At 42.6% G+C, this 12,283-nt stretch overlaps 1 protein-coding gene and 1 long non-coding RNA gene across 3 annotated transcripts in view; one reads left to right on the forward strand and one right to left on the reverse strand.

The window, feature by feature from the left end:
- LOC140896341 (uncharacterized) overlaps window positions 1-12,283 on the forward strand; it is a 35,919-nt gene that overhangs the window by 14,065 nt on the left and 9,571 nt on the right. Inside the window, exon 4 of one of the 2 annotated variants that reach the window (XM_073308010.1) lies at window positions 6,925-7,003. The exons of the other annotated variant lie outside the window; for it this stretch is intronic. Within the exon in view, the coding sequence (XP_073164111.1) occupies window positions 6,925-7,003 (79 nt within the window). The remainder of the gene's footprint in view (window positions 1-6,924; window positions 7,004-12,283) is intronic. 2 annotated transcript variants of the gene reach the window in all.
- Window positions 626-12,283, reverse strand: part of LOC140896345 (uncharacterized) — a 28,478-nt gene continuing 16,820 nt past the window's right edge. Inside the window, exon 2 of the long non-coding RNA XR_012154522.1 lies at window positions 626-1,447. This is a non-coding gene — a long non-coding RNA (uncharacterized lncRNA). The remainder of the gene's footprint in view (window positions 1,448-12,283) is intronic.

A 12,283-nucleotide genomic window follows, 5' to 3' on the forward strand; every position in this document is an offset into this window, starting at 1 on the left:
GTGAGAAGTTGTGCCGCAGAGTCACAATTCCTCCTGTTACGGCTTTGCTCTGGTGGTGGTGAGGGTAACTTACTACTATGCTCTTTTCCAGGGTGTAGCATATTCCTACTGCACTACCAGCTTATTTCTACTGCAGTCAGCCAGGTCTGCTGGCTAGTGCATTGGGGAAGATGGAGTCTTAGCTCTCCTGTTCCCATATCAGGTGCTTAACTCCTGCTCTCCTCCTTGTGCCCAGATCCCCAATCCAAGAAAGTCCTACATGAATATAATATGTGGGCTTCTTACTCACCCGCATAGCTGTGTAGGGTCAAGACTCAATCGAACTATTAATAAAGGAGGAAATCAAACTGAGCTCACAAAAATTCACACTTGTTATCAGAGTCCAGCATATACTGTGAAAAACATGCAGCAACCTGGCCTTTAGTCAGTGCTGAATTTGTAATGAAGAAATGCTGGGGCTCAAGCAATTATTTTACTTTTAAAATTGGCGCAGCAAGCCTTGATGCAAATTACTCACTGACATTAGCGAGTAGGAATGAGCTCTGTTTTTTACCACTGTCATGTCTAACGTTTTTAAGCCTTTAGAACATGAAGTATTGCAGAAGAAGTCGGTGTGAGTACCATGCCTAGTGCAGGAACACAAGTGCGTGCTGAAGGTTTTATTAACAGGTTTTCAGAGATCATACCACCAGAGATCCAGTAAACATGAAGTTTTTGCAAGTTTAACACAGATTTAAAATGCTGGACTCCATTCAACGAGGGAATGGAGGTTCCTGCGTATACATAAGTTGTGCCAAGAAAAGCAATTGAAATGTGAGTAATGAGGGCACATTGTTAACCACTATTCTTCAGAGATCTATTTTTCATGTTAAAAGGCTGTGTAAGTGCAGCCTTTTTTGGGTGTAGCTTTCCCCTTCAATCTCTCTTGAAAAACAAACTCCGGTTCAGATTCAGTGAGAAATTAAAGCATCAGTGCAAGCATCTTGTGGAACAAGGGCCAGGTTTTCAAGAAAATCATTCCTAGAGCTGGGTGGAATTTTCAGCAAAAAAATGTAGTCAGTGACACCAAATTATTTTGTGAATTAATGTTGACTTCACCAAATTGTTCTAGATTAAAAAAAAAAATCCAAACAATTGATTTAGATTTTGGTTCAAAATTTCTCATTAAATTTTATTAACAATCAAATTGTTTTAAAAATGGTCAAAATTAAAAGAAAACGGTGGGTGGCATTTTGGAATGGCAAGCAAACGAAAAATCTTGTTTGTCCAGCTCTACTTATGACCAGATTTTTTTTCAAGTGCTCAGCACCCACAATCAGAGTTTCAAAAGCAAGCAGTACCCAACACCTTGAGTCTCTCTGAAAATCCAGTCCTCTCTGAAAATCCAGTCCTGACACATCGTTCAGTGAGAAGTTTGTAATCTGCTTTTCCGGCTCCTGTATTGTATCTGAAATTAAACACAATTTAACTTTAACATACATTTCCATAACTTCTTGTGGTCTCACTGGATCAGCTTAACACCCCATTAGCAGGCTAAGCAAATGCACCTGCTTTTTAAATTTGTTGGTGATACAAAATTGATGGAGCGGGCAATTGATCTAATATAACTAGCCTTTACTAACGTGTTTGATAGTGTCTCATTAAGCTTTATTTGAAACCAGTTCGAATTGTTTTTGAATCAGAATCAAAAACTGGTCAAAAGACCATAAACAAGAGGCAATAAACAACTAAGTAGCCGCCAGTGGAATGCTTCAGGGACAGGTGTTCAGACTAGTGCTATTAAATCTTTTTATTCAAGTGGCAATTTAAGGTTAAGGCTGAGCCTCTGGGGTACATTTCCAGTTCTACAAGGGTCAAACCCATTGACTTTAAAAGGACCTGGTTGATATTTTCACAATACTTGACAATCTAGGGGCCTAAAATTAACCCATGCTGCTGTGCTTTTCCCCCCAGTTGCATGATTTAAGGATACTATGCTAATCTATCGAGGTTATAATATGACAACCAGCCACACGGTATCTGAGCACCATCTGAGGTGGTTTGACCATGATTCGGTTACAAATGGCAATTGCATAAAGGTCTTCATGGTGTACTTTGTCTCAGAAGTTCAAGGGTGATATGAACAGCATGTCCCTTCTTTCAGTTTGTCACCTTTTATACAGACTTAGAGACATGTCTAAAATGCTCAACACCGTCACATGTCCAAGCATCTGAACATTCTACACTCATTAAATAAAACTTGTTTTAAAGATGCTTTATCAAAGAGGTTGCTATGCTGTTATACAAGTGGGTATTTGTAACACACACATCCCCAGGGTCTTGTTAGTGAGAGAAAGAGGATTGCAGCCAGAAGACGTGATATGCATCACTCAGATGGCACAAGAAGCAGGAGGTTGGAGTCAGAGACAGAGTGGAGGAAAAGAGAGGCAAGGGGTTTTTGTTCAGTTTTTTTTTTTTTTTTTTTTTTAATAAAAAAGCCCTACTTAATGGACAGTCTGCCTTTCAGCCAAAAGAACCTCTATTGGGCATTTCACAGAAGGGCTTATGATCCTCCTCTATTTAACTTGCCCAAATTGCTTAACACAAAAGGCCTGATTCTGATCTCACTCTTAGTAGTGTAAATCAGGAACAAGGGTAAAGCCACCTCTGAAGTAAATTTTCACCAGTATAAATGACATCCAGAATTGGGCCCAAGATTCTTCCAAACCAAATACAGTAGCTCCCCGCTTAACGTTGTTTCGATCTTACGTCCCTGCTCCATTACAGAACATGCTCATTTAAAGTTGTGCAATGCTCTGCTATAATGTCGTTTGGCTGCCTGCTTTGTTCACAGCTGGCAGCCCCCCTATCAGCTCCTCTATGTCCCGTCCCCCCTAGCGCCTCCCACCCACCAGTGGACCCCACGGATCAGTGCCTTCTTCCTGCCCGCAGTAATCAGCTGGTTTGCAGCGTGCAGGAGGCAGGGGAATGAGGGGGAGCCTGCACTCAGCGTCCTCACTCCTTCCCCCCCCCCCAAACACTGCAAACCAGCTGATTGCTGTGGGTAGGGGGGAGGAGTGAAGTGGAGGTGGTGGGAAGAGGCGGGTTAAAGGTGGGGACTTGGGGGAAGGAGTGGAGTGGGAAGGCCAAAGGTTGAGCCCCCTGCTCCCGGTGCTTGCACAATAGAGGAAGCTGCTGCTGTACAATATGCTTCTCTTAGCCTATGGCACCTTCAGCCTCCTTGCCTGCCTCATTGTCTGCAGTGCCAGTGGGCTGCACCTGTGTGGGGTAAGGCAGGGGCACCTCCCATGGCTTCACACTCGGCAATGATTGTAGTATTAAATTGTTTCTTTAAAATTGTTTAAAACTTATTACTGCAGTAAATTGCTTGTTTAAAATGTATATAATGCCTTTTTTGTCTGGCAATCTTTTTTCCTCCTGGAAGTTAACCCCCACATTTACATTAATTCTTATAGGGAAATTGGATTCGCTTAACATAGTTTTGCTTAAAGTCACATTTTTCAGGAACATAACTACAACATTAAGTGAGGAGTTACTGTATTTTGTTAGTGCAATCCATATTAAACATACAGTGTAGAGTGCAATCATTCTGAAAATGTACAGATTAGATTGGCTGACTTTTGTTCTTGGTGGTTTTGGTTTGGTTTGGTTTTTTCCCCTTTCTCTGCAGCATGGGGTACAGGTCACTTGCAGGTTTAAACTAGAGTAAATGGTGGATGGATTCTCTGTAACTTGAAGTCTTTAAATCATATTTTGAGGACTCAGTAACTCAGCCAAAGGTGAGGGGTCTATTACAGGAGTGGGTGGATGAGGTTCTGTGGCCTGCAATGTGCAGGAAGTCAGACTAAATAATCATGATGGTCCCTTCTGGCCTTAAAGTCTGACTACTCTGAGTAGGCACAACTAATCCTTCTATGACAGGTTTCATAGTAACAGCTGTGTTAGTCTGTATTCGCAAAAAGAAAAGGAGTACTTGTGGCACCTTAGAGACTAACCAATTTATTTGAGCATGAGCTTTCGTGAGCTACAGCTCACTTCATCGGATGCATACCGTGGAAACTGCAGCAGATATTATATACACACAGAGATCATGAAACAATACCTCCTCCCACCCCACTGTCCTGCTGGTAATAGCTTATCTAAAGTGATCATCAAGTTGGACCATTTCCAGCACAAATCCAGGTTTTCTCACCCTCCGCCCCCCCCCCCCCACAAACTCACTCTCCTGCTGGTAGTAGCCCATCCAAAGTGACAACTCTCTTCACAATGTGTATGATAAACAAGGTGGGCCATTTCCTGCACAAATCCAGGTTCTCTCACCCCCTCACCACCCTCCAAAAACCACACACACAAACTCACTCTCCTGCTGGTAATAGCTTATCCAAAGTGACCACTCTCCCTACAATGTGCATGGTAATCTAGGTGAGCCACTTCCAGCACAAATCCAGGCTCTCTCACCCCCCCCCCTTTTTTTTTTCCTGGACACACACACACACACACACATACACAAACTCACTCTCCTGCTGGCAATAGCTCATCCAGACTGACCACTCTCCAAGTTTAAATCCAAGTTTAACCAGAACAGTCTGTGGGGGAGGGGGGGTAGGAAAAAACAAGGGGAAATAGGCTACCTTGCATAATGACTTAGCCACTCCCAGTCTCTATTTAAGCCTAAATTAATAGAATCCAATTTGCAAATGAATTCCAATTCAGCAGTTTCTCGCTGGAGTCTGGATTTGAAGTTTTTTTGTTTTAAGATAGCGACCTTCATGTCTGTGATTGCGTGACCAGAGAGATTGAAGTGTTCTCCGACTGGTTTATGAATGTTATAATTCTTGACATCTGATTTGTGTCCATTTATTCTTTTACATAGAGACTGTCCAGTTTGACCAATGTAAATGGCAGAGGGGCATTGCTGGCACATGATGGCATATATCACATTGGTGGATGTGCAGGTGAACGAGCCTCTGATAGTGTGGCTGATGTTATTAGGCCCTGTGATGGTGTCCCCTGAATAGATATGTGGGCACAGTTGGCAACGGGCTTTGTTGCAAGGATAGGTTCCTGGGTTAGTGGTTCTGTTGTGTGGTATGTGGTTGTTGGTGAGTATTTGCTTCAGGTTGCGGGGCTGTCTGTAGGCAAGGACTGGCCTGTCTCCCAAGATTTGTGAGTGTTGGGTCATCCTTCAGGATAGGTTGTAGATCCTTAATAATGCGTTGGAGGGGTTTTAGTTGGGGGCTGAAGGTGACGGCTAGTGGTGTTCTGTTATTTTCTTTGTTAGGTCTGTCCTGTAGTAGGTGACTTCTGGGAACTCTTCTGGCTCTGTCAATCTGTTTCTTCACTTCCGCAGGTGGGTATTGTAGTTGTAAGAAAGCTTGACAGAGATCTTGTAGGTGTTTGTCTCTGTCTGAGGGGTTGGAGCAAATGCGGTTGTATCGCAGAGCTTGGCTGAAGATGATGGATCGTGTGGTGTGGTCAGGGTGAAAGCTGGAGGCATGTAGGTAGGAATAGCGGTAAGTAGGTTTCCGGTATACGGTGGTGTTTATGTGACCATTGTTTATTAGCACTGTAGTGTCCAGGAAGTGGATCTCTCATGTGGACTGGACCAGGCTGAGGTTGATGGTGGGATGGAAGTTGTTGAAATCATGGTGGAATTCCTCAAGGGCTTCTTTTCCATGGGTCCAGATGATGAAGATGTCATCAATATAGCGCAAGTAGAGTAGGGGCATTAGGGGACGAGAGCTGAGGAAGCGTTGTTCTAAATCAGCCATAAAAATGTTGGCATACTGTGGGGCCATGCGGGTACCCATAGCAGTGCCGCTGATCTGAAGGTATACATTGTCCCCAAATGTAAAATAGTTATGGGTAAGGACAAAGTCACAAAGTTCAGCCACCAGGTTAGCCGTGACATTATCGGGGATAGTGTTCTTGACGGCTTGTAGTCCATCTTTGTGTGGAATGTTGGTGTAGAGGGCTTCTACATCCATAGTGGCCAGGATGGTGTTATCAGGAAGATCACCGATGGATTGAAGTTTCCTCAGGAAGTCAGTGGTGTCTCGAAGGTAGCTGGGAGTGCTGGTAGCGAAGGGCCTGAGGGGGAAGTCTACATAGCCAGACAATCCTGCTGTCAGGGTGCCAATGCCTGAGATGATGGGGCACCCAGGATTTCCAGGTTTATGGATCTTAGGTAGTAGATAGAATATCCCAGGTCAGGGTTCCAGGGGTGTTTCTGTGCGGATTTGATCTTGTGCTTTTTCAGGAAGTTTCTTGAGCAAATGCTGTAGTTGCTTTTGGAAACTCTCAGTGGGATCACAGGGTAATGGCTTGTAGAAAGTGGTGTTGGAGAGCTGCCAAGCAGCCTCTTGTTCATATTCCGACCTATTCATGATGACAACAGCACCTCCTTTATCAGCCTTTTTGATTATGATGTCAGAGTTGTTTCTGAGGCTGTGGATGGCATTGCGTTCCGCATGGCTGAGGTTATGGGGCAAGTGATGCTGCTTTTACCAGCAGGAGAGTGAGTTTGTGTGTGTATGGGGGTGGGGGGGTGAGAAAACCTGGATTTGTGCTGGAAATGGCCCACCTTGATTATCATACACATTGTGAAGAGCGTTGTCACTTTGGATGGGCTATTACCAGCAGGAGAGTGAGTTTGTGTGTGGGGGGGTGGAGGGTGAGAAAACCTGGATTTGTGCTGGAAATGGCCCAACTTGATGATCACTTTAGATAAGTTATTACCAGCAGGACAGTGGGGTGGGAGGAGGTATTGTTTCATGATCTCTGTGTGTATATAATGTCTGCTGCAGTTTCCACGGTATGCATCCGATGAAGTGAGCTGTAGCTCACGAAAGGTCATGCTCAGATAAATTGGTTAGTCTCTAAGGTGCCACAAGTACTCCTTTTCTTAATCCTTCTATGTTGCAGGATCCTGCTTTACTGGTAGCAGCATTACTAGTTTCTGCAGTTCCAGCATATGTTACTGGAGAAAGGAAAGATATAACAGGTGGGTGAAGGGGCAGTAGAATGAGTATTGAAAATGCACACCACAATCCTCATTTGAAATGCCTTCCTCGCAGTTTTGTTCTTTGTTCTTTCCTGTTTCTGGGGCCCTAGGTTTTATGAGCTCTGTTACTGCATGACTTATCACAGCAGTCGGCCTTTGACAAAATACAGCACTGCCCTGTTTGATATAATATATACATTAGAAGTAGTTTTCTTCACAGCAGTTTAGCAAGGATTTTTCCTTCCCTCTTTCCCCATTCACAGTATGGCTATTTGAAATGCATAGGATAGGGTTTTATTTTTATTTTGCAGAAATATTGTGCTTTCCTTTTTGAATTTTTTTTCTGTATCTAAATAATATCTTTTCTTCTGAATATCATCAGTGTTTAATAGCCATACTGGTGCGTCATCTTCATAAATAGTCTTGTGCTAAGTTCCTAACCTGCCAGGATCAAGGAAATGAGCATGTGGTTACTTAGTTACCACTTAAGTGGCAATGGTCTGTTGTGCTGAGTGAATCTTAGGATAGAATGAGCCTTTTCCGAGAAGAATGCTGGAGATTGTTCTTGACAGCAAACAACTGCTTTGCAAAATGTTAGGCAGATACAGTTGCGAAGAAGATAAGATTTTGCACCAGGAAGAGATTAGAATAAATTCTAAGCTAGTTACCTTTTGTAACTGAATAATATCTTTTATCTGAACACAATGAATATCTTATAAAAGGTGGAATTATTGTTAACGGTTGACAGGAAAAACAATTCTGCAGACCTACCATCATCTAAGTAATCTCTTATCATTTTTTGTTTACCGAACTCTAGAATTTTTTGAATAAAATCACTATGTTCTTTGAGTGACGCAAGCATCTGCTACAAAAAAGTCAACAGTTCATTTCTATCACTTATCAGTGTATAGTGGCTTGGTAAGTATTCAAAAACCAAACCAAACCTTGCATTTAGCCTCATAGCTATGAAGATACTTTGGATGTTTGATGGGAACACTGAGCCTTGGGATGGCTCTGGGGGATTAGATTGTTGCTTTGGTGGGTGTGCATGAAAACTCTGTAGGCATGGGGGAGGCAGTTACACCTTGTGTAAAATTAATTTGGCTAATATGATGTTATGGAGGTTAAACTATATGGAAGTAGTAGAATACATGGAAGGAATGTGCATTTTCCCAGGACGTGTGGAGTGTCTATTGGGTAAAAGGGGTAAAAGATATGCAAATAAAACATGGTACTTCATTAAAATCCTAATAGGGCTCCAAAAGGAGCCACAATAGGTTGTGCTTTCTTTTTCAGATCTCTGTGTGTTTTGGAGCAGGAGATGAAAGTAATCAGAACTCTGGTGGAAGTAAAATGCTTCCCTTTTAAGACAGTGTCTGAGCTGCTAACAGCTTTGGGTCCAGAAGCAAGCTAGTAAGCCTTTGTGTGTAAATGCAAATTACCTAGCTGATGGGCACAAAGGAGCTGCAAATAACAAATACATCTGGTCAGCAAACAAGCTACTAGAAGACTCAGATTATGGCCCTTCAGGAAAGGGAGGTGAAAAAAACAAGTCAAGCCTGAAAATAAGGGGGACAGGTTAACCTTAAGGGGTGTGGGTGTGGGTGGGTGGGGGGGGAGGGAGATAGGAATGGGGGTAAGAAAATTGGAATCATGTTTTGCTAAAGTGGGAAATGGGAACAGGGAATGAGGGTAAGGAAGTTGGAATCATGTTTGGCTAAGGGTAGGAATGGGAACAGGGACACAGGTGTAAGGCTCTGTGGTGTCAGAGCTGGGAAGGAGGATACTAAGGAAGGAAACTGGAATCATGCTTGCTGGAAGTTCACCCCAATAAACATTGAATTGTTTGCACCTTTGGACTTCGGGTATTGTTGCTCTCTGTTCATGCGAGAAGGACCAGGGAAGTAAATGGGTAAAGGAATAAGCCCCCTAACAATGTTTTGGGCTGAATACTGTGACTAGTTAGCTTATTGTTATAAGTTGTCTGTTTTGATACCACCATTTTCTAAGATAATTGCTTTTCTATGACAATTGTTAAAATACCAATGTTGATGATAGCACTATTAATTAACCATGAATTATGAGTATAGGAAGTCAGAGCTAATTTTAGCCTTAGAAATTACGTGTGTTTTTAATCTCATTTGAGTGGTACATATTGATAAGAGTGATACATACTAGTTTTCATAAACACTGGTCATATGACAATTTTGTCCATGCCCTGAAACACGTGAACCTTTAGGAATACAATTACTCTCTATTCTTTAATCTTCATATTTACTAAAAATCAGAATGCCAGGAAGTCTGACCATTTTGGCTTATTTACCATGGTGTAGAGTAATTATCTTTTGTTCGGTTTTTTTTTAATAATGCTTCTTTAGGGAGAAGACGAGGGTTTATAGACTTCAAGGAAGAAGTGTGTTTTAAGGAGACAAGGCTGGACGCTTGTCAGAACAGGCTCGGAAAGGAGTTCTGGGCATACTAGGACACATGGAAGAAGACACAAATGAGATTAGGAGAAGGAAACAATGAGATCAGTTAGGCATGCATCTTGGACGGAATGGCACATAAGGATGGGTATTACTCTGTGCCACTCTAAACTCTCTACTATAAAGCCAACCATGTGGCCACATAGCTTCAATAGCTTAACAGGTAATGTTACCCACTGCATGAACACCCTTTCCTCTTCCCCCAAAATGAAACAATTTAAGCGCAGTTTCAATAATTTTAGCATTCTGGCACCAGAGATTCTTCTGGACATTTTAATTATCCAAGGAATTGGTGATCAGCAGTCCAGCAAGCAGCATCAATCTCTGTATGCAAATAATCCGGTATGTGAACAGGCTCTATTAAAAACTACCAGGGAAATAGTAAATTCTTGGCTAAAGCTTCCAGGTTCTCACGGGAAAGGACTGGGGTAATGAGGAAAGCTCCTGATTGACAGCTGAATCAGGAGCTGAGGTTCTGAACACACAAGCTTTATATACCCGCCTAATTTTCAAATGTGGCTAGTGACTATGGGTTCCTGAATTTTTGGATGCCCAAGTTAAGACATTTTGATTTTCAAAGGGCAGGTGGTCAGGCTGTTGTTCTGTGTTACACTGGCAGCAGCGGTCCCACAAACAGTACTGGGAAGAGTGCAATGCACTCCAGCTCTGTCCCCATCTTATTCTAGCCATGACCTTGGCCTCCCTCCCTCTGCCCTCTACATAGAGTAAAGGTTTCCCTTTAGGGCTGCTTTGTTCTGTTTGAGCTGTGCAAAGTGGCCAGACTAAGGGCCAAGACTGGAGCCTATGGCCTTCGATATACAGTGCTTCTGGAAAAGTTAAACAGCCAAAGAAAAGTACTGGTAATCTTATTAAAAAAATCACACAGCCTTAGATCTTTAAAATTCCACTTGTCCTTTGTGCCCCTCCCCCCCCCACAAAAAAAAAAAAGCCTTGGTTTCTTTATTTAAAGAACTTGGGGGTTGGCCAATGGAATTTATACTATGGAGGAAGTCCTCAGATAAGCAGTTTCACAATTAATATATGTTACAGAGGCAACAAATCTGCAACAACCATCCTAAATCTCAAGTGAGCCCTTGAAAGAACAAAAGTTTTGTCTGCATTTAACCAGTAACTTCTGCTCTTTATCTATTGGCAAGGACAGACCATAAATCTCCAGATATGCATGTCTATTTACCATTCTGCATTGAGCTCAGATGGAGGACATTAACCAGGGAGTTGAGTAATTTATTCATTATGTTTGTCAAATTAAAAAAGTTAAGAATGAGTCTGTCTTACATTTAAGCATTTTTTAGTGCAGATTTTAGCTTTCTCTCTGTGAGCCAGTGTATCACTTTGGAAGGGAAACAATTAAACTAACCTAATCCAAATCCCAACCTACTTTTCAATCCTACTCTGCACTACCTACTGGGCTGTTGAAATCTGAAAAGTAGGTTGGTTCATCCCATCATAATAACTAAGGACAGGGACAAGGCAAGAAATTCTGACTCTGCTCCAGGATCAGATTACAGGGCTCCTTTTGTAGTCAATGGAAGCTGTGGGTAGTTAGCACATTACAGGATCAGTACTAGCATGCTTAAGAAAAACAAGTTAAGGAAATAAATTGGCTCCCTAAGGGAATTACTTTTATGCCCTTTTCTTGATTTATAGATAAATGCAGACAATTCACTGTACTTTAATAAAATTATATTTGTTTTCTTAGTGATAGGTATGTTGAAAGCAAACATGCTCTACACTTAAAGATAAATGCAAAATCATACCCCCTGTGCCTGGTATCTGCTACTCATTCATAATCTTTCTATTGGTTTGTACATAATTGACGTTTGGGTTGTTGCCTGATTTTCATCTGGTTCTGTGTGTGTGAAGGCAGGGGGCTAGATTCACAAAGAAACTTGGGCATGGTTACTGGGAGCATCACCATGCCTAGAAAATCACTGGGATTCACACAGCCTGGGTAAGGTTCCTAAGCGCGCCTCATTATCCAATTCATGGGGAGAGATTCACAAGAGCCACCATGCTATGCTGCTCCAAACCTATGCTAGCCAATGGGAGATGCCAAGGTGAGGTGTTGGTGCTAAGCTCTGCCTCACCTCTCAGAGGTAGGTGCCTATATGTCTGGATACAGGGAGGCCTCTCCCTCTGCTTGGGGTTCTCAAAGCTACCCACCCTCTCTTGGTGTTAAGCACCTATGCTATTTTAGCAAGAAGCTTGGGGACAGAATAAGCTCCCTCATTATTCTTAGCCCGCAGGCTAAGATACCCACTTGGGATGTGGGAGACTGCTGGTTCAGATCCCCCCACTCCACTAGGGAGGGGAAAGGGATTTGAACTGGGATCTGCCATCTCTCAAGTGAGTGCTCTAACCAGTGGCCTGTGGGATATTCTGATGAGGTAGTCCCTCTCCTGTTGCAGCCATTCCACTGTGGATAAAATCATAATAAATTCCCTGAGCCAGAGGGAGCTCACAAGCTTGAGAATAATGCTGTGACCTAGTGCTTTGAGCACTCAAGGGGGAGATCCAGGATCTAGTCCCTCTGCTTCAATTCATTTTTAATTATTTAATGAAACTTAAGCCAGAGAGGGGAAAACTTCAAAAAGTAATGAGAAACTGACAACTGGGCAAGGAGAAGGAATGGAAGACCTCATCCAACCTGAAATACAGCTGCTGTTCATTTTCCAGCTGTAGTGCTGCCAAACAAAATACATTTCATGTTCTCTTGCTGGGGGGGAGGGGAACCAACCAAGCAAAATAAGTACCACAAATCCAGGTGTTCTAC

The sequence above is a fragment of the Lepidochelys kempii genome, chromosome 12 (assembly GCF_965140265.1).
Source record: "Lepidochelys kempii isolate rLepKem1 chromosome 12, rLepKem1.hap2, whole genome shotgun sequence".
NCBI classification, from domain to species: domain Eukaryota; kingdom Metazoa; phylum Chordata; order Testudines; family Cheloniidae; genus Lepidochelys; species Lepidochelys kempii.